At 44.9% G+C, this 25,083-nt stretch overlaps 1 protein-coding gene across 5 annotated transcripts in view; it reads right to left on the bottom strand.

Annotated features, from left to right (window-relative positions):
• Positions 1–403: 403 nt before the first annotated feature.
• The window catches only part of LOC141123432 (cytosolic phospholipase A2 gamma-like), a 211,903-nt gene continuing 187,223 nt past the window's right edge, over positions 404–25,083 (bottom strand). For all 5 annotated transcript variants that reach the window (XM_073612054.1, XM_073612056.1, XM_073612057.1 and 2 more), the window contains 2 exons: positions 17,325–17,496; positions 404–2,067 (listed from right to left, as the gene is read on the bottom strand). In XM_073612054.1, the coding sequence (XP_073468155.1) occupies positions 1,889–2,067; positions 17,325–17,496 (351 nt within the window). In that variant the 3' untranslated portion in view covers positions 404–1,888. The remainder of the gene's footprint in view (positions 2,068–17,324; positions 17,497–25,083) is intronic.

The following is a 25,083-nucleotide window of genomic DNA, read 5'->3' as shown; positions in this document are numbered from 1 at the left end:
TACTTTCATACTGGAGGTGTTTTTCAGGCGCTTTTGGGCTAAAAATAGCGCCTTACGGCGCCTGAAAAACGACTCTCCTGCAGCCCCAGTGTGAAAGCCGGAGTGCTTTCACACTGGGGTGGTGCGTTTGCAGGACGAGAAAAAAAGTCTTGCCAGCAGCATCTTTTGGGTGGTATGGAGCGGTGTATACACCTCTCCTCCACCACCCCTGCCATTGAAATCAATGGCCAGCGCTGCTTAAGCCCCTGCAAAGCGCTTCGGCAGTGGCGCTTTGTGGGCGCTTTTAACCCTTTATTTGACCACTAGTGGGGTTAAAAGCGCCCGCTAGGGGCCGAAAAGCACTGCTAAAAAGCGGTAAAGCGCTGCTAAAACTAGCGGCGCTTTACCGCTAACGCCCCCCCCCCCCCCCCCGCCCCAGTGTGAAAGTAGCCTTAAAGTAGTTGTAAACCTCTGAAACAAAAACCACCTGGTGTGATTCCTGTCTGCTTTCTCCTCCCTCTGCTATCTGCACAAGTCACTTCTGACAAGTTATGCCAACACCATAAAAGCCCGGGGGATGGCCCGGCCCTCTTCCAGGACACAGAAGATGATTGACACCTGCAGATGTGCTTATTTCCCTATCAGACTGTATAGAGAGGGGTTGTGCCAATTCCCTCCCCTTAGGTCTCAGATTACACTCAGCTTCCTGCTGTGCAGTGTGTGACATCAGATCATCACCCCTTATCTGCTGGAGATCAGAAATAGCCTTTGATTTGAGTGTTTTAGAAGTCTGTGGAGGAGAGAGTGCTGCAAATAAACAGGTACAACTTATGTAGGAGGATTTGTTTCATCTCTGTGTATCACCTGAGGCCAGTCACTTCATTGGATATATGGAGGGTTTACAACCACTTTAAGTGATGTCATACAGATGGGAGGTCACGCTTTTGATCTACATATGAATTATAAATAGTAGATACAATTAAAAAGAGGGAGGGGAAGCCGCAGCACAGGGAGAAGAGCTGGGCATAAGACATACATCCTGAAAACTTTGTTGAATTTTTTAGGACGTATTTCTTATGTTCAATATCCTCAAATGGTCACGAGGGAACAATGGAGGGTGCTATTGCTGACCTTATTTTCAGAATGACTTGTGTTAGTTTGTGGATGTAAACCCTCACATATATCCAGTGAAGTGAACAGCCTCAGATGATACACAGAGAGGAAACAAATCTCCCTACATAAGTTTTACATGTATATCTGCTGTCTTCGGCTTAATATATATTTTAGAAAGTGTTATGCCACGTACACACGGCTGGACTTGAACAGTCTAAACTCCGTCGGAAATTTAGAACATGTTCTATATCTGAGTCCATCGGAAATGCCGATGGGGCATACACACGGTCAGAATGTCTGACCGAAAGCTCCCATTGGACTTTTTCTGTCTGGAAGTCCGGCTGTGTGTGCGCGGCATTAGAGATTTTTCTTCCTGTTTCAGCAGTGGGAGGGGAGTCTGGGCATACACTGTGTGTGAGCTGATTGGAGGAAAGGCACACACCCCCCTCCACATAGGCAGAGGAACGTAGATACTTGCAGAGCTGTGCTGTGAATAGACAAGCTCTCTGTTTATCTGTCTCTAAGTTCCCTCCCTGATACAAATTTCCAGCGGCTTTTATCTCCTGTGTCGGAGAGCTTGTCAGAAGTTATCATGCTGATAACAGAGGAATGGAGCATCAGAAATATACAGGGCTTAGGGCTTTAGAGAGAGATAAGTAAACACTACAGATATATGTGCCTAGGTCAGATTTCATGAATTGAGTTTACATCCATTATGGTCGTCTATAAAACATTTCAGACCTCGTCATATTTTATTCAAGTTGCCAGCATTTTCATTCGTCCTTGCCTGTTTTCTCTATGACATCCCCTTCTTGTTACACCTCTGAACACATTCTTTTATTTGGTCTAGGATCTGCTTCAGGCTGCTCTCCACATTTTTCTTAGTGATGTTTAGCAGGGTGTCGATCTTGGGGCCATCATACAAAAGAACTTTTGTGTCATACTCTATGATTGACTCCTTTATTTTTTCAGCATCTGAAAGAAATGTGCATTAGATTGTATCATTAAATAATAACAAGAAAAAGTCTACATTTCTGAGCTTTAGTTCAGTTCATGTCCGTGCTGAAAGTAGAGCTTACCTTCCTTCCCATATCTCCCAGCGTGCATATGGAAAGGAATATCTGTTTAAAAAGGAATGTATTGCCGGTTTGTTCATGTTTTTAAATGAAATTATGTGAATGTCATGTAATTATATATCTAACCAGAAGGTGGAGCGTTTGGTTTGTTTTCACAAGTTTTCCTTTTACTGCTTGATCTTTTGCTGTAAAAAGCCTGTTTACAGAGCTCAGTAGCTTAAAACATAGCTAAAGGTAAAGCTTTTATTTAAATAAAATAGTAATTGTTTTTTGTTTTTTTTTTTACCATTGGATTCATTGCTCAAAAGAGGTCTGAGGTATTTAGGCGGCATTGGAAAGGGGCAGTAGATGGTTCTGATGCCACATTTTCAGAGGGTCTGCTTTTCATTCAGGGCGAATGTGATACACTGGCAACCCAGAGAGACGCTTGCAGATGATGTATGGCTGGGGTCGCCAGCAATTGGCCAACTTGTTTTTCCCAGGCATCCCCAAGTTCCTCAGCAACACACACACAATCTCCAGGTTGAAGGTCCTGCATTTTTACTTTCAGGTCAAAATTCTTTTTTTTCCTCTGCTCTCAAGTAGTAGCATTCTCTATTACTTTCTTATAAGCTAATTTTAGTTTTTTCTGCAGTCTGTCAACATATCTCTTATAGGAAGCTAGGGAAGTCTGGTCTGTGGACGTTCCAAAAACCAAGTCAACTGTAAGTCGGGCCTTTCTGCCAAACATTAGTCTGTAGGGAGATTACCTGGTGGCATCATTTGTTGTGCTATTGTATGCATGGACGATGGCTGCAATGTGATTGCCCAAGTGCTGTTTCTTCTCAGACAGTAAAGTTCCTAGCATGTTCAGTAAAGTTGAACCTCTTAGGCTGAGGGTCTCCCTGTGGGTGATATAAAGAGGTGCTGGATTTTTTTATGCCCAGCAGCTGGCATAGCTGGTGCACAAGTTTGCTCTCAAAGTCTCTGCCGAATGTATTCGTGTAGGCAGGCCATAGTACACAAAAAACGTCTCCACTACGATTGTCACCACTGTGGTGGCCTGTTGGTCCCTGGTGGGATAAGCTTGAGCGTAATTTGTAAAATAGTCAGTCACTACCAAGACGTTGCTTCTCCAACCAGCATTGGGTTCCAGGCACAAACTCAAAGTAAACTAGTGTCATGTACCTGGTCAGAGGCTGAAATACTGAGAGGGCTTCCCTTGCGGCTAAGCGCAGAATGCCCCTGAAGGTGGTAACAGGGAGTGCTATGCTCAGAGAAGTATTGGTTGCCAGCTGCAACAGGCTGATGAGATGTCCGCTGGATTGCGGCTGATGAGCAGGGTACACTGCTGGGCAGGAGTCCCTGAGGAGTAATACGTGAGACCTGGCAGATGGGAGAGCCAGGAGCAGAGTTAGGAGCCAGGCCAGAAGTCATGCACAGAAGGTCATCCAGGTGAAAGGCAGCAAGCAGAGTCAGGATTCAGCCGGGGTCATACACTGGTAATCAGGCAGAAGTGGAGTCAGAAGAGCAAGCCAGGGGTCATACATGGATCAGCAGGCAGAAACTGAGTCACAGGAACAAGCCAATGGTCAAAGCCCGGAATGCAGACAAGACAGGTCAAAGGTAACAGGAAATCCAATAATATCAGGAACAGGAACACAGGAACTCACAGGGGAAGTTGAAGATCATCCATCAACTAATGGCTTTAAATAAGCCACTGGGTGCCAGGATCTGTCACGCAGCACATGAGTTCTCCCGTCCAATCTTGCCCATGCACGCATTGTTGAATTGGCGAATTTCTATGTGCCAATCTTCGGTTTTTGCTGGGCATTTGCAGGTGTGCTAATCCTTCTACGAAGCGTTCTCTGACAACTAGCTTCGTAGACCCTTGACTTTGTAAATATCCCATGGGTGCAGCTTTGACAGGAAAGGTCTTCCTTTGGATGCACGATAAACAGGAGTGACAGTAGCTCTCTTCTTCAGTCCTCATATTAGGCCAATAGAACCTATCTCTGACTAATCTAAAAGTAATTTCTGGGCCTAAGTGGCCATGTTCAACGTGGTGTGCAGCCAGCAGTCTGTTGGTGTTGGTGCCACTTTTCTTCAGAGTCCTCAGAGGGGCCCCTTTTGTACAACAGTCCATCTTTCATTTGCAGCCGGTTCCATTCCAGAGCACTATCTGAGTCTATAATAGTACTCTTCAGCGGTAGACTAGGGCTCTGTTTGGTCAATGCTTCCAAAGTCAACTGACACATCAAATCCTCAGTCAGATCTTTCTTTAGATACTTCTGGGACAGCTGAGGAAGCTCTTCACTTCTCACTTTAGTCAAGTCACAGTAACACTTTGGCATCCTGGAGGCAGTGGCTCCTATAGATTTGGCTCCAACAGCTCCTTTGATTCTATGGGCAATGCCTTGTCACAGAGCTTGCACTTCTTCTGAGGTCACATAGGTCAAGTCCTCAGACTCTGACTGATCTGTGGGGCCTCCATGACAGAGCATCAGCATATGTTTCCTGACGCCATACAAATAATCTCTCAATTTGTCTACTACAGCCCACTTGAGAGCCAGAAACTCTAGCTTGTGTACAGGATAGTTCCTTTTGGACTGGGTCAAGCTTTGACTCACATATGCTATGGTCCTGAGCCCACCTTCTTGCCCTTGATACAGAACTCCACCCAGCCCTTCTCGGCTAGCATCTACATGAAGTAGAGTGGGTCATAGGGCTTGGCCGGGTCTGCATAGACCAGTACTGATGCTTCTCTGAGGCTTCTCCCGAGATGTTGAAAAGCCTTTTCACATCGAGGGGTCTGTTGCTCCTGTAAAGGCTCCCTCGGCTTCCGAGCTCCTTGTCTCAACTGACTCTACTTTTGAACTTCATCCTCCACCTCAGTCTGAAGCAACTCATTAAGTGGCCGGGCAATCCTAGCAACGTTTGCCAAGAGCCTCCAGTAATAGGAGCCAAACCCAAGGGAAAATTGCAGCTCTGTCACAGTCCTTGGCCGGGGCCAAGTAGTGACCGCCTCCAGCTTCTTCAGGTTAGTGGCTGTTAGGATTGAGTTCACCTGCTGGTGGCATTATGCTTCTCTGGGCTGTTTGCTGCAGCTTCAGTGTCCACCAGCAGGTGTCTTCCAAGAGCCAGCAGGCTGTAATAATCATCCACAGCTGGGTTCAGCCATTAGGTGGCTATTTAAGGCTGTTCCTCTGCTTCCCCATCACGTCACTATTCTGTTTGCCTCCTTGTTGCCAGAGTTCCTGATTCATAGCCTGATCCAGCCTGCACCCCTCTGCCTTGCTCCTGTCCTCCTCTGCCTTGCTCCAGCTCCTTGCTTAGCACCCAGTTTGTCCTCTGCTACCTGGTATCCCTGCATCCCCTGTACCCTTGTCAGTACCTTGTATATAATTGTACTTAGTCAGTAGTTTAGTTCTTTAGTGATTTTGTCAGTGGGGTTTGGTTCTGTTTGCTGGGCTTTTTTATGTTCACTGTGTTTGCTTATTGCTGTGTTCACTGTTAATAAATCTCACTTTTAAGGATATATACTTGTTTTTTTGCTCACAGTTTCTATGTGTAGCTACATGTCTGGTCTCCTTCCTGCAGAAACCTGACAGTGGCAGTGTCCTTCACAGAAATGACATGTCTCATGTAGGTGACAGAAGTTTATTACAACTGGCACTTTTCTAGTGACAAATTCAGCCCCTCTTCATGAAGGCTCTCAAAGACTTTCTCAAGCCTTGCCTAGTGCTCTTCTAGGGTCCTTCCGAAGACAATAATGTTGTCCAAGTACACCAGGACCTCAATCAAGTTCATATCACCGACCGTATGCTCGATCAGTCGCCAGAACATGGCTGGGGCTCCTGACAATCCCTGTGGCATACTGCTGAACTTGTAGAACCGCCGTGGGAAAATAAATGCCATCTTCTCCCTATCATTGGGGTGAATAGGGATCTGGTAATATCTGCTCTTCAGGTCCAGCACACTAAACCACCTTGCCTCAGACAGACACTGAAGGGCATCTTCAATATGATGGGTAGTGTATTGATCAGGAATGGTCCTTCTGTTCAAAGTTCAGTAGTCAATGCACATTCGCAGCGTCCCATTCTTCTTCCTCACTACCACGATAGGACCAGCATAAGTGCTTCTGAGCTCCTGGATGATTCCTGACTTCTTCAGCTCAGCCAGCTGCTCCCTGAGGTCTTCCAGATCATTGAGTGGCACCCGCCTGGCTGTTTCTAAGAATTGGTTACAGGAGGATAAACCAATCGGGTGCTTAGTACTCTTGGCACAACCCACATCAAAGTCGTTCCTGGAGAACATCTTTTACCACCTAGACAGCTGATTTCAGACTCTTCCCTGCCACTCAGAAGGTAAAATTTCTGAGGAAGAAAGGAACTCTTCTCTCAGTTTTCCATTGTCTTCCCCCTAGCCATCTCAGCCGGGGTCACCGGAATAGCTGAACTCACTCGCCCCAATCAGCAAATGGGCCCCTAGCGTAACTGGGCTATCCATGACATTCTGGAGACTGACTGGCACCCTCTCTCTATTCCAGGACAAGGCTTTGGTGGGTACTACCTCTGGAACCAATTCCACCCATGCTTCATTTTGTCATGCGTCCATCTCTAGAACAATAAATCCTGGCCGATCCCAAGTCAACTTGATGGTAGCCCTCACACAAAGTATCTCACCTGGCTGCAACACCTTTTCCTTGGCTCCCAGCCTCCATAGTCTTCCTACACCTTCCACTAGGGCTCTCTGTTCTTGAACCACTGGTTTAAAGGCTTGATGTAATTGGGGGTGTATTCTTCTAAACCCACAATCTTCCTCCCCTGCCAATGGGATTGGTAGCCTCCTCACCAAGTCAGTGTTTGTCCCAATGAGCATAGAATTTCATTCTGTCCCCGGGGTCGAGGGCACATGACAGCCAATGTGTTGAATGATTTAGGATTCCCGGCCACAGATGGCCCAAGGGTGATATTGATTAGGATGTAGCCACCATAAGGGAGGTTCTCAGCCCCAATTTCCCAGATTTCCAGCTTCCAGCTTGTACAGGGGAATATGCTTTAAGTATTTGTGGTAGAAGTCCCTGTATAGCAACATCACTTGGGCTCTGGTGTCCAGTAATTCTTTGGTATAGACATCTTCCACTTGCATTGACTGACACAATGGGGGAAGGGCTTATCAGTCTTTCTGCTAGGTCAACTTGTTTTTTAGAATAGACTAGATTCCGTCTTTCTCTCACTAACCGCTGAGAAGACCTAACAGTAGCCTTGGGAGGTGGGGAAGCATTAACTCTCTGTGCCCATTTTCCCAATTTAGATGGCTTGCTGTCCAGCTTGGGTGGGATTGCAACTTCACACCTCAAGGCCCTTTTCCTACACCTCAATCTGGTCCTCCCATCCTTTCCACTTTTGGAGCTCATGACTTTGTTGGAGTTCTCTTGGCTCTTTCACTAAGACTATTGACTCTCCATAAAATACACAGACAGCAAATGTTAACACATTTCAGCCTTGCAGGCCTTGATCACTACAAATGCCATATACAAAAATGCTACAATATATAGTGTATAAACCTCTCATGGCAGCACATGTCATGAATGTTTTGTTCTTTTTCACCTTATCCTGAGCCTGACTGACTTGCGCGAGTAACTCAACTGGGGCTGCCTCACTAACATACTTGACAATGGGAGAGCTGAAGTATTCCTCTGCCTCTGTCTCCTCATAGCTGTTTTCCACATGAGTACTCTTTTTAACCTGAGTCATCTGGGTGGGCACCTTCTCTGCCTTGGGATTAGATCTCGGTAGTTCCCTAGATCCCGGATTCTTTTCATCTAACAAAGCCTCCTCTTCCCCGACTTCTTTCACTAGCTCAGGGTAAGTAGGGGCCACTTGCATCCACTTAAGTAGCCTCTTAACACAATCAGACGGTTGGACCTAGCACCCTGAAAAATTCATTCTAAATGGACTTTGTCAGCATCAAAGGGATCAATCCCCTTCTTTAGAATGATCTGATGCAGGATCTGGTCCACTTGGGCAACATAATCGGAAAGTCTGATAGGCGTGTTTAAACTTGTACATCAGGTCTGAGAGATTCTCCACTCTGCCATATACAGCACACAGTTCTTCAATGTAGTCCATTGCTATATACTCTGGTTTTCCCCTTCGCAGACAATGGATTAGGTCCGCTGCTGGGATTCTAAGACTTTCACTTATCTTCTGTCTTTTCCCTGCCTCTGGAACACTCCACTCTTCCACTGCCTGTATGGCCTGGTCCATTAACATTTCAAATTCTTCCTCTCAACCAAGGGTTGGACTCTGCCCTGAAAAGAACTGAAGCTTTCAGTATCCCTGATGGACTGAGACTGTACTATTCTTCACCAGGCTCTCTACCAACTTGCTCATGTCGGTGTAGAAGGAAGCAGATGGGAAGCTGGCTGCAGGTACATCAGCCCCCTTTAACACTGGTCTTATTGACCCAAACTTCAAGTGATCCTCTTCCAGATCCCTATCCGGTAGTGACAGTATTACTTGAATCTATAGCCCTTCCACCAAATGCACAACATCCTTCTGGAAACAAGTTGATCTAGCCACTGCCCTCTCCACCAGCTGCCACCCTTACCTCTCGGGCCACTCGACTCCAGGTATCTCTACTACTGTACACATCTCCAAACATCTGCCTTGCTTTTGATCCCAAGCGCCTGCTGAGGTGGAGTCCATCTTTTCTTCAGCTTATGGCCTGTCACACAGCTTGCTAGGGCAAACCATGAGGGGCATCCTGGACAAACCCCCAAATGTAGTGCCACCTCCGTGAGGGCCGGTAGAAGATGACTGACCCCAAAGTTTTTCCTGACCCTGCAAGCCTCCCAACACCACTGACACCCTGGTTTCAGACATGTTTCAGAATTGTTAATGCAATCACACAGATGCCAGACTGCAATAAAGTAACCAAGAGTGTATATGTTAAGTTTCAATAATGGCTCAGGCAAATATTACTTTTGGTATTAAACTCTTTATGTAAACTCTTTATGTAAACAGGCCTGCAATACATAAAGGATTACAGTAAATTTAATCAATAGAGAGAGAGAGAGAGAGAGAGAGACTATGACTGCAGGTATAAAAGGAAGGAGAATTACCTTTTTTATCAGACTGCTCCCTTTGACTCCTGAAGCCACAGGCCCAATAAACCATAACACAAGTATAAAACCAACCAGAAAGGTAACACTAGGACTTTTGAGAAGAGTTCCTCTTTTAATGGGTGCAGATTGTGACAGACTCACCCGGGAGGGAGGCTTTTGGAGCGGACTGCAGGCTAGTTCTGCTGTTTTGTCCACCATCAAGGACTTTTGGTCTTGAACCCACTGGTGCACTTCAATAGGAGATTGTTTGTAAAACAGCTCCAGTAGGATCAGTTGGGAAGCATCCGCTAAAGTTGTCGCCTGACAGCCGTAGAACCATGCATCTACCGTTCGGAACATCTGATGAGCCCATTCCGTATATGGCCCTCTTCCTCAGAGGCTGTGAAATTTGAACAATGAGCTTCAGGGGTGATTACATATCTTCCCAGCAGCTGCTCCTTGACTAGCTCAGTCTTTTTTGTCTTCTGCAGGTATGGCTTAAAAAGTTTCCAGTGCACGACCAGACGGCTTGCTGCTGGGGAGTAACCATTACCTTCTCACCCTGGGCCTCTGGAACTGCTGCAGGTGTGGGGCAGAGGTCTTGTGCACCAAGTCCTTTAAGTGAGGGGGGAATGGAGGAGTCCTTGTGGTATAGATGTTCTGTGTCCAGCTTAACAAGGGCCCAGAGAGATTCCTGTATAATTGCATGCAATTTTGTAAATAGCAAGTGCAAAGTGTCTCCTTTTTGGAACTGCAAAGAAATTTGATAAAGGTGTCTGCATTCAGTGTCTCTTAGGGTATAAGGAGGGTGTGTTTGCGCCCACTCACCAATCCAGATGGCACCAGGCTAAAGGGAATAGGAGGTGGTGGATCCCAGGGCAGGCTCCTGAAGAATCTGTGCACAGATGGAGGCTCCCAACCGCACGCCTTACGGCACTGGAATTTAGTGGGATCTATGTTGAGGGCAATGAAAGTGACCCCCAGCTGTCACAGAACTGACAGAAACCTGGCAAGGATGGATGTGTTTGCACACACCCATCGGATGCTCTCCCCGCTGACTGGGCAGCAGCGCCGGCTTGTACTCCTCTGACCATCTAGGACTCTGCTTGAAGCTGAAGGTTGTGGTCTCAAGAGAGTTACCCTGCCCAAGACCAGGCTATATATCTCTTTTCCCAGTATTCTGTTCTTCCTCTCAGCCGGCTTGAACTTGTAGTCCGCACAGTGTGAATCCTGGCTCCTCTGACTACATGTCCCAAAATCCTGCACTCTCATGTGGGGTCCTTGCTTGTTCTGCCTTTAGAAAATGATGACAGGGTATTCAGGTTGAGTGCTAGAGGAAAGCAGGCTCATAGCAACTGATGTTATAAACTGATGACACGGGCAATTTAGCCAGCACCTGGCTACACCTCCATTGCTGAATTGGAGAAACGCTCCAGATAGTCCACCAAATGCATAGCATAACATCTAGAGATAAAGCCATTGGTGGAATTGGATTGTTGCATGATTGCATCATATTAAAAATAGGGGTTTGGGACAACATAGCTAAAGACGATTGAGCCCTAATTGGGTGCCTTAATTGGAGAAAATAAAAGTGCACTGTGGATGGGATGTCTGTCACGCTTACCAAAAATGCAGGTGGTCAGACATTATGGCTACTGTGTGCTTCACCTATTGCAGCCCCTTTTCCCATAAGGCAAGCAGGCCTACCAGTACTCGGTTGCCCCCAGGTCTTATACACAATGCTATAGTGCCTGGACACCACGCCAGGGCAGGTGCAAACTGAGCATAGCAAACAGGTAATTGCGGATGGCAGACAGGCAGAGTAATTATTAAAAATACTCAAGCGCTGGTATGGCAATAATGTTATATGTTGCGTTTGAAAAGCTGCAGCCAAAATAGTGATCACTCACTCTAAATTGTGCTAAATTATATGAAAATATGGTGCGCTAATCTCCTATAGATTAATATAAAATCATGCTATACATCAAGATAATCCCTTTTAAATTCCAAACCACTGAAAAAAGTGCCAAGTGCTGTAAAATAATCAATGTATAAATGTGCTAAAATAATGAATAAATTGCCATTTAACCACAAACGTGTGTATATAAATAAATATAAAAATGTGAGTTGATCGCATACAAACAATGAATCCTTCTAATATATTGGTATTCCATTAGAAGGATTCATTGTTTGTATGCGATCAACTCACATTTTTATATTTATTTATATACACACATGTTTGTGGTTAAATGGCAATTTATTCATTATTTTAGCACTTTTATACATTGATTATTTTACAGCACTTGGCACTTTTATCGGTGGTTTGGAATTTAAGACAGAAAGAGTGGTTCTATGACAGTTCAGGTAAAAGGCAGGCAGAGAACAGCAAATAGTTTGATATCCGATTAGAGGTCATACACAGGGAAATCCAAACTAGCAAATCAGGGCAGACAGACGAGGAGCTTAATCAGGAATTACACACATTATCACTCTCTATCACAAGCATGAGACTGAACGTCTGGCTGGCTTAAATCAGGTTTGGTCTCCACCCAGAGACTGACCACATTAATCACCTTGCAGGTGGACAGACAGACAAGGAGAAAGCCATAGCCAAAACCAGGATGCTGGAATGAGAAGCAGGAGTGCTAGATGCTCCTGACAATGCCAAGTGAGATCGTAGCTGCTCAACCAGTTACCAACTGGCCCATAGCCGAATGACGGCTGCAGGGTGGTTGGAAAACTCTGGGAGGGCGTACAGTGACATCCTCCCAGAATCCCGCTCTTGCGCGCACCCAAGAACATCGTTGACCGCTGGGTCCAGAGGCCGTTTACCAAGTGTTCACTACATCAAATGGACGATCACTTGTAAACAAACTGGCGTCATGTCATGATGCCGGTTCCTCTCTCCCCTCTGTGTACCGATCGGTACAGTGTGGGAGGAGAGGGGGAGAGATCGGTGGCAGCAGCGCTGTGGACTGGATCTGTAGTGCCCACAGCGCTGCTCTGTGACAATTGCAGTCACATCCAGAGCCAGACATCCATCCTCAGCCATCCCTCCATGCTCAGCAATACTCTGCAATACCCCGCTATACCCAGCCATACTCTGCAATACCCAGTGATACCCGGTCAGGCTCAGCCATATTCGGCCAGGCTCAGCCATGCTCGGCCTCTGTATGTGGCCAGGCTGTGGAAGTCTCACACGTGGTATCCATGTACTCAGGAGGAGTAGGAGAATCTATTTTGGGGTGTCATTTTTGGTATGTGCATGATATGTGTTAGAAATATTGTATAAATGGACAACTCTGTGTTAAAAAAAAAAAGGAAAAAAAAAGCGCGTTTTAACCCCTTCCCGCCCGCCATCATATGACGTCCTCGACTTTGAGCGGGGATATCTGAATGATGGGTGCAGCTACAGACATCATTCAGATATCAGCTTTTTCAGCTGGCGATTCCCTACACCATGAGAATGATCATAGTGGCTGTTCCATTGCTTGATCGTTCTTATGGGAGGCGAGAGGGGATGTCCCCCCTCTCGCTGCCCTCAGGTGCTTCTACCGACTCACCGCTACGATCAAAGCCAGGATCGTTTTTTTTTTAATTTCAGGCTTCCCAGCCTAGAGGTGAGATGTGGGGTCTTATTGACCCCATATCTCACTGTAAAGAGGACCTGTCATGCCATATTCCTATTACAAGGGATGTTTACATTCCTTGTAATAGGAATAAAAGTGATCAAAAAATTTATTTTTTGGAAAAAAGTGTCAAACTAAAATAAAGTAAAATGAACAATAAAATGTTTTTTAAAAAATTAAAGCGCCCCTGTCCTTGCATGCAGAAGCAAACGCATACATAAGTCCTGCCTGCATATGAAAACGGTGTTCAAACCACATATGTGAGGTATCGCTGCGATCGGTAGAGCGAGAACAAAAATTTTCACCTCCTCTGTAACTCAAAACATGTAACCAGTAAAAAATGTTATAGTGTCGCCTATGGGGATTTTTAAGTAGCAAAGTTTGGCGACCATTCCACGAGCGTATGCAATTTTGAAGGGTGACATGTTAGGTATCTATTTACTCGATGTAACTTCATCTTTCACATTATGCAAAAACATTGGGCTAACTTTACTGTTTTGGGTTTTTTTAAAGCACAAAACTGTTATTTAAAAAAAAAAAAAAAAAAAGCGTTCAAAAAATTGCTGCGCAAATACTGTGCATGATAAAAGGTTGCAACGACTGCCATTGTATTCTCTAGGGTCTTTGTTTGCTAATATATATATATATATATATATATATATATATATATATATATAATTTTTTGGGGTTCTATGTAATTTTCTAGCAAATAAATGATGATTTTTACATGTAGGAGAGAAATATAAGAATTGGCCTGGGTGCTCCAGAACGCCTGAAGGTGCTCTGTGCATGTTGGGCCTCTGTATGTGGCCAGGCTGTGTAAAAGTCTCACACATGTGGTATCGCCATACTCGGGAGTAATAGCAGAATGTGTTTTGGGGTGTAATTTGTGATATACATATGCCGTGTGTGAGAAATAACCTGCTAATATGACAATTTTGTGAAAAAAAAAAGAAAGAAAAAATCTTGATTTTCAAAGAATTGTGGGAAAAAATGAAAACTTCAAAAAACTCACCATGCATCTTTCTAAATACCTTGGAATGTCTTCTTTCCAAAAAGGGGTCATTTGGGGGGTATTTGTACTTTTCTGGCATGTTGGGGTCTCAAAAAATTAGATCAGTACTTCAGGTGTGATCATTTTTCAGATATTGGCACCAAAGCTTATGGACCCAAAAGATATGTAGCAGTATACATTTTGGCCAAAATTTATGAAGAAAAATTACTAATTTGCTAAATTTTGTAACAGAAACAAAAAAAATGCATTTTTTTTTACAGATTTTTCAATCTTTTTTCTTTTCTAGCGCAAAAAATAAACAATCCAATGGTGATTAAATACCACCAAAAGAAAGCTCTATTTGTGTGAAAAAAAGGACAAAAATGTCATATGGGTACAGTGTTGTATGAGTAATTGTCATTCAAAATGTGAGAGCACCGAAAGCTGAAAATTGGTCTGGTTAGGAAGGGGGTATAAATGTCCAGTGGCCAAGTGGTAAAAGGAGAGCAAATTACCATTTTCAAAAAAATATCTGAGGTGTGTTATACCCAATACACTCCATTTACTAGCCTGTTGCAACTTAGCCAGTTTGGGGTACGCATGATTAGTCCATATGGGGGTATATTTCATACATCTAGAGACTTGTTGTATTTGTTTTGTCTTGACCCATATTTAATGCATTAGCCAGTAAGTTGGATATAATATATTTGGTATTAATAAAAGGTGTGCCTCCAAACCTTCAAGGAGAGATTGTGCCCCACTAAAGTGAAGTATCACTGCCAATGCAGAATCCCCAACCCCGATGTCCCCTACGGACTCCAAATGAAGACCACCCACCAGGTGCTGCAGCTGAGCCACCAAATAATACAGCCAAAGCTTTGGAAAGGCCAGGCCACCCCCATCATTAGCCCTTTGTAACTGATAAAGTCTAATCCTTTATGGGTCTATTCTTCCAGAGTAAAGAGCAGAAAATGGAATTAAAGGGGTTGTAAAGCCTCGTGGTTTTTCACCTTCATGCATTCCATGCATGAAGGTGAAAAACCTTCTATCATGCTGCAGCCCCCCAGTGCCCCCGTTTTACTCACCTGAACCCGGTCTTTTTCTCCCCGGGGACGAGCACACCAGCTCTAGCTGGTGTCTCATGTCCTGATTGGATAGATTGATAGCAGCGCAGCTATTGGCTGCGCTGCTGTCAATTAAATCCAATGATGTGTGCACCGGGGGGGCGGGGCTGAGTACTGCTTTCTGTGTCAATAGACGCAGAGCAGGACTCGGGAGCACACCCGCATGAGTGTCCCGAAGGAGAGCGCTTCTCCGACGGGGCACTCAAGAAGAGGAGGAGCTACTTGCACCGATGAGGAATCCCAGAAGAGCAGGATCGAGGCCACTCTGTGCAAAACCAACTTCACAGAGGAGGCAAGTATGACATGTTTGTTATTTAAAAAAAACGAGGGTTTAGTAACCATGTAACCATTCTAAAGAGTTTTAACAATATGACTATGGGAGTTTTTTGAAGAAAATAAAGTAGTTGGGACAGTATAATCTTGATCAAGTTTGCCCCACCTGCTACCAAAAGCCATGACCTGTTCCACAGATTTACCTTATCCCGGAACCTTGAGAGGAGCAGTAGAGCAGGGTGTATTTTTTTTACATCTGTCAATGGGCTGTTCAGTAAAGGTGCTCTGCAACCATCTGATCACTTTTACTAAAGTGAAAAGAGACACATCCCAACCTCCCTTCATCTGACAATGGTTCTGGAGCTTTTCCAGTCCTCTGCATAGTCCAGGACTGTGGTAAAAGACCAGCATAGCTAAAACACAGAGGAGATGGATGAACGTCCATTCCTCCCAACTGTGACTAATGAAGCCAAAAGTGACAATCATTTCATCACTTCTGGTTTCAAAGCCATCAATCAGACAGAGAAGCAGGTAATCAAGCACAACCTCTGCCTGATTAGCTGCTTTTTAGGGCAGGGGAGACATTGGGGGTCTAATATTAGCTGTCACCTGACCAAAGCTATCACATAAGGGGGTTGTTGGCCCCCTTGTGTTAGCAATAAAGTTAAATAAAATAAAAAAAAACAAAAAAAACAAACAATGTAAAAAAATAAATTTAATAAAATCAAAAAATAATAAAAAATATATTATATAAAATGAAAAATTAAAAGCACTCCCTTCCTACATGTGCATATGCAAACATGTGCATACAGTAGGTTCTGCATGTGTATACTATGTAAACAGCGACTTTACCACACATGTAAGTTCTTGTCATGAATGTCAGAGTGAGGGCAATAATTCTAAGGCCATAATTCATGATTAACTCTAAACTGATAACTTGTAAGACTTTTTAAAGGGTCACCTATTAAAAACTTTAGGTACAGTAGTTTGCCACCATTTCACGGGAGTCTTGACTTGTTTGGTATCTATTTACTTGATGCAACATCATCTTTTATAGTATAGAAAAATAGTTGGAATTATATTGTTTTTGTGTGCACTAAAATTAATTTTTAGAGTATTTGTCCCTGAAAATTTGCATTTGATAAATGTTTGCACAAATATCGAGTAACATAAAAATTTGTCAAATGCCCCCTTTTTATTCTACAGGGCCTCTGCTTTGACAAAATATTAAATAAGATATAAATAAAATCAGCATTTTTTGCTAGAAATGTTATTTTAACATGTGTATTAAAAATGAAAAAATTGCCCCGGACAGCAGATGGTTAAGCATGGGCCAAGCTCACAATATAGAGAATCAACTCAATGTCACGGTAAGGGTTCAGGCTCAGAGACCAGTAACTATAGCAGTAGAGAGGCTCCCACCAACCAGCTGTATAAGTACACAAGGAGGTCACCCTGGTAGATGACGAGAGCTCACCCAAGGTGCGGAGTCTAAGCACTAACCGGTATGGTAGAGATTGGTTTTGCTGTGTGTTAGTACCAGGTCATGGTCCTCAGAATCACCCCACCAGGAGGTGAGCAAGTCGGGGTCCCACTAGCAGATATAGCAGGTAGGGATCAAGCAGAAGGGTAGTCAGTAAAAAAGCCAAGGTTGGTAACAAGTGGTTGCAGGTTGGGATCAAGCAAAAGCGCAGTCAAGGAACAAGCCAAAGGTCAATAACATGATAATTGAGATAAGGAATGCTGTAGGTATGCAAAGGAGCAAGATATCAGCTGAAGAGAGCACAGTAATCTGGCAAACAGGAAGTGCAGAGACATGGCTTAAACTGGAAGCTCATGAGGGGAGCAAAGAGTTCAAGGTTTACCAGAAAAAAATATACAAGGCATGATTGTTCTAAGAGATTCAAGGGAGAGATGTCCAGCCTCTCAAAGGACTCAGCAAAAAAAGCCACCGCCGGGTGCAGCAGAGGTCGTGGGTTCAGATCCCAGTCCTGACATTCAGTGAACACACAAGATACATTACACAATTTTTCTCTGTAAACTCACCTCCACAAGTCTGGGTGTTGAACAGAGGAAAGTGCATTACATCGGGCGTCTCATTTCCATCTCCTTTAAAGATGTAGCAACTTTTTGTTGGAGGGTCCTCAAAACTTTCTTCGTTGATTTCCGGAAAGGGAATTTTGTGCTCCTTACAGTATTCAGCTGTTTTTTTCACAGTCTAGTAAAACAAAGAAAAAAAACATTATATTAAATTGTGCCCATTGTACTCCAATAGTGACAATGGAACAAGCCCGGGTTCAATTCATGAACAATAGCACTAATCATGCTAAAAATTTAATTATTTTGGGGGTGTGTGTTATGATTGACGTACAATCATAACAAATATATATATACCGTATATAAAAATGGTGTAAAAGCCCGCGCTATGGTGTCATGTGAATACAATGGGTAATAAATAAATTAAATTAAGTTATGGAGCTGCTATCGTGTAAGCTATAAAACCCCAAAAATAATATAAATACAAACAATTTAAACTCAGTGTTACTCCTATACATAATATTGCTAATATTGCTAAGGTTTATTATAAAAAAAAAAAAAAAAGCAAACAGAAGCTTCTGAAGACGCCCAGTGGGAGGGGTGAAATGCACCAAGCAGGCTCTAGCTACATGAGACACAGTGACAGCGGAGGCAGCGATTTTATACCTATATGCCCTTGCTTCAATGTAAGTGCATTTGTTTGTGATTTTATAATACACCTTAGAAATATTACACTATCTCTCTCTCCATTGGTATATTATATATTCATACCATTACAATGGAGATCTGATTACCGGAGGAACAGGAAGGAGATACCCAAGCCATAGATGTAGGATACAAATCTGGAGGCTTTTGAAAGCTTACTGTTGGAAGGAGATATCCAAGCCATTGATGTTGGATAAAGACCTTGCAGTTTTAAAGCTTACTGTTGGTGAGTGGGGACCCAAGAGGGGAGCACAAAGTGGCACTGGAATTGAACACGTTTTGGCACTTTATTTACACAGATGGACTTTATTTATTTCTGATCGCACTATTACGAATTATATGTACATACATACACATATACACACACACATATACATAATACATATATATACACACACACGTACTATAATATATACAGTATATTTCGTGTATAAGTCTGGTGATTTTCCAGAGTTACATATAAAATCTGTTTGTTTTAGGAATAAACATCTTCTTGTGTGAACATTTCTCATACAAATACTATTGGAACAATGCTTGCACATGCTGCCCTCTAATACAATGAGAAACTAGACACTATCGTTATATATTGGGCAAATGTAAAAGATTTGATGGGCCATGTACACATTTTAGCTGCTACTATTGTTTTAAAGGAGGTCTGGTCAAATACTGCACTCAGGCTACAGCAATAAATGTCAATAACAGCTTAACCTTTTGACATATTTGAACTAATAAAGTCATGTACTGTATGATACTATAGTGCCAGAGTTTGCATTAGAAAATGCTTTTCTCTTTCTTGATGACAAGGACTGGACGAAGATCTGGGAGGCCACCAAGTCAGCGTAGCAAAACATAGTGGCGTTGGAAACAAATTATAAGGTTCTTATGTGCTGGTACCTGGTCCCTGCCCGGATTGCCAAATTCCAACCCACTTACCCCCCCCCCCCAATGCTTCTGAGGTTGCCCAGTTGCCCAAACGTCCTGACGGAAATTTTCTATATTCTTTGAACATTGTTCAAAGGGCCACTGGACCCTAACCCGGCCACAGCCCTACTTAATAAAAAGCCTCCGGAAGTAACCTGTCCAAAATTTAAACTCCTCTTACAGGTTCATACCGCAGCGAAGCAAACCATCACAAAGGCCTGGAAATTTCCACACCTTAACATCACTGAAACCAAAAATAGGGTCACCAAGGCCATGATCCATGCCAAAGTGGAAGCTACTCTATTAGACAAAATAAAAATATATGACCGCGTATGGAAGCCATGAGTAGATCACTATTTCCCTTCTGACTTTGATCAAACTGTACTGTCCCCATAACTCCCCTCCCTATGTCACTAGGGAACATTGAATAAAGACCCCTAAGCCTCTTTAATACTACACCCTCCCCACTGGGACCTATCCCCAACTCCTCCGTCCCCCCCTCCCCTCCTAGTTTCCCCACCCCCACCCACCTCCTACTACCCTCTGCCCCCCTTCCCCACTTCTTCTCTAGCATCTTTCTCTCTCCTTTCTTTAATATCTACCCTCCCCCTTCTTCAGATCACACAGTCTTAGCCGAACACAGACTACCTCCAATGGGGGCAGCTCATTCATTCAATGGAATGCATGCAATGATGGCAGCACCTCACGTCATGCAGTCACTGCTGCACTTAATCTCTACCAGCAGCCTATGCTGTCCTCCCAAACGGTCCAGCCCAATACCCCTACCTAAACACCTTAATAGTTCTTGACAGTTGGATCACAATGCATCCCAAATGTGTTTAATCACCATGAGGAGTAATCCCTCCCTCTCTGCCCCCCATGTTTGTTATAGCTTACCAGTTGGGACTGATTACATCCCCATACGTAGAGCTAACTAATAACTACTGCACGTTATTTGTCTGTTATGTATATATTTCTCACCAAACTACTACGGGCTGCGTCCCCGCATAACTGGTGTGATATTATTCACTCTATAACCTAAGACTGCTACCGTACTTGTTTGTTATCTTCTTCTTTCTATACCAATAAAATAATTTGAACAAACAAATGCTTCTCTCATAGAAACTGATGTAGAAAGGAAGAGGTAAAGGGACATGCCCATGTGGGAATGGCTACCCAAACTTTCTAAATAACAGGCTAGCAGCATAATCTGAAAGAGGAGCTCCATAACAAGAAAAAAAAAAAATGAAGAAGGAAAGTCTGTGCCAGAGAAGGAACGTCACCTGGGGATGACGGTAAATCTACACTAGGAGAGAGCCCAATTTCTGCAATTGCTCAAATAGCCTGGAGTCCTTGCTGACTACAGGGATCATGAAGCTACTATAACCCAAGCTAAGTGATTTGTTAGTGTATCCCTATCACATACAGACCATTGTCAATGATCAGGACATGTGCCAATGCCAAAAAAAAACAGCGTGCAATGGGCCTATTTATGTGGCTTCAAGAGAGACGTCACAAATGGTGATAAGAGTTTCTCTATTCTGAGGAACATACCAAAATTATTCCTGGCCCTTAAACCATACTTTATGGCTGTAACATCCCTTGTGTAATATCCCTTTACTATCAAGATTTTGGGGAGTTTCCTCTCCAGTACCCTCTCCTTTGCTTTCACCTATCCTTCTTTAGCCGTTTTGGCTCCAAGTTTCCTTTTTTCTTCTTTCCTTTCCCTTCTTCCTTCTTACGTCATCATATAGTTACTGGTAAGGTTGGGTGAATGGTTCGGCCTGAGCATGAGCTTGGGCCAAACATTGGCTGTTCACCCTGTTTGGGAAACACCCGAATTTGCAGGGTGTTTGGCGGGTGCCGAATGCCGGGTGCCGAATGCCCTACAATACACTGTGCGCTTCACAGTGCATTCTACACCCTGATTGGGCAAAGCTTTGCCAATCAGGGTGCAGTAAAAGCTGGTTGTTAAGGAGCGGGGTCGGGAATCCGACCGTGGTGTCCTTAACAACCTATTAGTCATCAGCTGTCAATGGGCTTCCCCACTGACTAAAAAAAAGAAAAAAAAAAAAAAAACATTTGCCAGTAAAAAAATAGTCATGTCTGGTTGTATTTTTAGGGGAACCTCACGCCACAATTAAAAAACTAAAAACAACATGTGGTCCGCCCAAAATCCATACCAGACCCTTATCTGAGCATGTAGCCTGGCAGGTCAGGAAAGGGGAGATGAGCAAGTGCCCCTTCCCCTCCTGAATCATACCAGGCCACATGCCCTCAACATGGGGGGTGGGTGTTTTGGGGCGGGGGGCTTTGTAACTTGCCTGTTACCAGCCCATCAGAGTACCTGTCTGTAAGCCCATCAGGGTACCAGAGTACCTGGCTGTAAGCCCATCAGAGTACCAGAGTACCTGGCTGTAAGCCCATCAGAGTACCTGATTATCTGTCACCAGTACATCAGAATACCCGAGTATTTGTCACCAGCCCATCAGAGTACCCGATTACCTGTTACCAGCCCATCAGAGTACCCGAGTACCTGTTAACAGAACATCATAGTACCTATCTGTAAGCCCATCAGAGTACCAGATTGCCTCACTGTAAGCCCATCAGAGTACCAGAGTACCTGTCTGTAAGCTCATCAGAATACCTGATTATGTGTCACCAGTACATCAGAGTACCCAAGTTTCTGTCACCAGCCCATCAGAGTACCCGAGTACCTGTTACCAGCCCATCAGAGTACCTGTCTGTAAGCCCATCAGAGTACCAGTGTACCTCTCTGTAAGCCCATCAGAGTACTCCAGTACCTGTCACCAGCCCACCAGAGTACCCGAGTATCTATCACAGCCCATCAGAGTACCCGAGTAACTGTCACCAGCCCATCTGAGTACCTGAGTACCTGTCGCCATTCCATTAGAATACCCGAGTACCTGTCACCAGCCCATCAGAGTACCTGAATACCTGTTACCAGCCCATCAGAATACCCAAGTATCTGTCACCACCCATCAGAGCACCCAAGTACCTGTTACCACCCATCAGAGCACCCGAGTACCTGTTACCAGCCCATCAGAGTACTCGAGTACCTGTTACCAGCCCATCAGAGTACTCAAGTACCTGTCACCAGCTCATCAGAGTACCTGTCTGTAAGTCCATCAGAGTACCAGAGTACCTCTCTGTAAGCCCAACAGAGTACTCCAGTACCTGTCACCAGGCCATCAGAGTACCCAAGTATCTATCACCAGCCCATCAGAATACTCGAATACCTGTCACCAGCCCATCAGAGTACTTGAGTACCTATCACCAGCTCATCAAAGTACTCAAGTACCTGTCATCAGCTCATCAGAGTACTCGAGTACCTGTCACCAGCCCATCAGAGTACCTGTTACCAGCCCATCAGAGTACCTCTCTGTAAGCCCATCAGAGTACCAGAGTACCTCTCTGTAAGCCCATCAGAGTACTACAGTACCTGTCACCAGCCCATCAGAGTACCCGAGTATTTATCACCAGCCCATCAGAATACCTGAGTACCTGTCACCAGCCCATCAGAGTACCTGAATACCTGTTACCAGCCCATCAGAATACCCGAGTATCTGTCACCACCCATCAGAGCACCCAAGTACCTGTTACCACCCATCAGAGCACCCGAGTACCTGTTACCAACCCATCAGAGTACCCAAGTACCTGTCACCAGCTCATCAGAGTACACGAGTACCTGTCAAAAGCTCATAAGAGTCCCCATGTACATGTCACCAGCCCATCAGAGTACCCGAGTATCTGTCACCAGCCCATCAGAGTACCCGAGTATCTGTCACCAGCCCATCAAAGTACCCAAGTACCTGTTACCAGCCCATCAGAGTATCTGTCTGTAAGCCCATCAGAGTACCAGAGTACCTCTCTTTATCATGTGACTGGCTGTGTCCAATCACAGCCAGTCACATGTGTTCTCCTCATTTTAACCACTTGTGTGCGCCCCCGGAGGCAAAAGGGGATGAGGCCTTGTCCCTCAGGCATAACCGATCCCTGTTCAGGGTAAAGAGCCAATGAAATTGGCTCTTTACCATGTGACTGGCTGTGTCCAATCACAGCCGGTCGCAAATGTCAACAAACAGCTGTAACTCGCCGTTGGCAGGTTCTCCTCCTCAGTGTGCAAGGAGGAGATCTGGAAACAGCGAGTTGCAGTATTACAGTGCTGAGCCCTGATTGCCCCAAAAATAAACAGGACCTGTCTATCAGCCCTTCAGAGTATCCATTTAAAAGCACATCAGAGCACCCGAGTACCTGTTACCAGCCCATCAGAGTACCTGAGTTCCCATCACCAGCCCATCAAAGTACCCGAGTTCCTGTCACCAGCTCATCAGAGTACCTGAGTACCTGTCACCAGCCCATCAGAGTACTCAAGTACCTGTGACCAGCTCATCAGAGTACCCGAGTAGCTGTCAACAGCTCATCAGAGTACACAAGTACCTGTCACCAGCCCATCAGAGTACCCGAGTACCTGTCACCAGCTCATTAGAGTACCCGAGTATCTGTCACCAGCTCATCAGAGTACCCGAGTATCTGTCACCAGCTCATCAGAGTACCCGAGTATCTGTCACCAGCCCATCAGAGTACCTGAGTATCTGTCACCAGCCCATCAGAGTACTCCAGTACCTGTCACCAGCCCATCTGAGTACCTGAGTACCAGTTACCATCCCATCAGAGTACCCGAGTACCCATCACCAGCCCATCAGAGCACCAGAGTACCTGTCACCAGTACATTAGAGTACCCGAATACCTGTCACCAGCCCATCAGAGCACCGAGTACCTGTCAACAGCTCATCAGAGTACCCAAGTACCTGTTACCAGCCCATCAGAGTACCCGAGTACCTGTCACCAGCTCATCAGAGTACCCGAGTATCAGTCACCAGCCCATCATAGTACCTGAGTATCTGTCACCAGTGCATCAGAGTACCCGAGTACCTGTCACCAGCTCATCAGAGTACCTGAGTACCTGTCACCAGCCCATTAGAGTACCCGAGTACTTGTCACCAGCCCATCAGAGTACCCAAGCATCTGTCACCAGCTCATCAGACTACCCGAGTATCTGTCACCAGCCCATCAGAATACCTGAGTATCTGTCACCAGCTCATCAGAGTACCCGAGTATCTGTCACCAGCCCATCAGAGTACCAGAGTACCTCTCTGTAAGCCCATCAGAGTACCCGAGTAACTTTCACCAGCCCATCTGAGTACCAGTTACCATCCCATCAGAATACCCGAGTATCTGTCACCAGCGCATCAGAATACCTGAGTACCTGTTACCAGCCCATCAGAATACCCAAGTATCTGTCACCACCCATCAGAGCACCCAAGTACCTGTTACCACCCATCAGAGCACCCGAGTACCTGTTACCAGCCCATCAGAGTACTCGAGTACCTGTCACCAGCTCGTCAGTGTACTCGAGTACCTGTTACCAGCCCATTAGAGTACTCGAGTACCTGTCACCAGTTCATCAGAGTACTCGAGTACCTGTTACCAGCCCATCAGAGTACCTGTCTGTAAGTGCATGAGAGTACCAGAGTACCTTTCTGTAAGCCCATCAGAGTACTCCAGTACCTGTCACCAGCCCATCAAAGTACCCGAGTATCTATCACCAGCCCATCAGAATACTTGAGTACCTGTCACCAGCTCATCAGAGTACTCAAGTACCTGTCACCAGCTCATCAGAGTACTTGATTACCTGTCACCAGCCCATCAGAGTACCCAAGTACCTGTTACTAGCCCATCAGAGTACCTCTCTGTAAGCCCATCAGAGTACTCCAGTACCTGTCACCAGCCCATCAGAGTACCTGAGTATTTATCACCAGCCCATCAGAATACCCAAGTACCTGTCACCAGCCCATCAGAGTACCAGAGTACCCCTCTGTAAGCCCATCAGAGTACCCGAGTAACTGTCACCAGCACTCCAGAGTACCTGAGTACCAGTTACCATCCCATCAGAATACCCGAGTACCTGTCACCAGCCCATCAGAGTACCTGAATACCTGTTACCAGCCCATCAGAATACCCAAGTATCTGTCACCACCCATCAGAGCACCCAAGTACCTGTTACCACCCATCAGAGCACCCGAGTACCTGTTACCAACCCATCAGAGTACTCGAGTAC

This window comes from Aquarana catesbeiana, linkage group LG01 (genome assembly GCF_042186555.1).
Source record: "Aquarana catesbeiana isolate 2022-GZ linkage group LG01, ASM4218655v1, whole genome shotgun sequence".
In the NCBI taxonomy this organism is placed as follows: Eukaryota; Metazoa; Chordata; class Amphibia; order Anura; family Ranidae; genus Aquarana; species Aquarana catesbeiana.
Note: the sequence above shows the minus strand (reverse complement) of the source record. Positions and strands in the feature narration are given on the sequence as shown.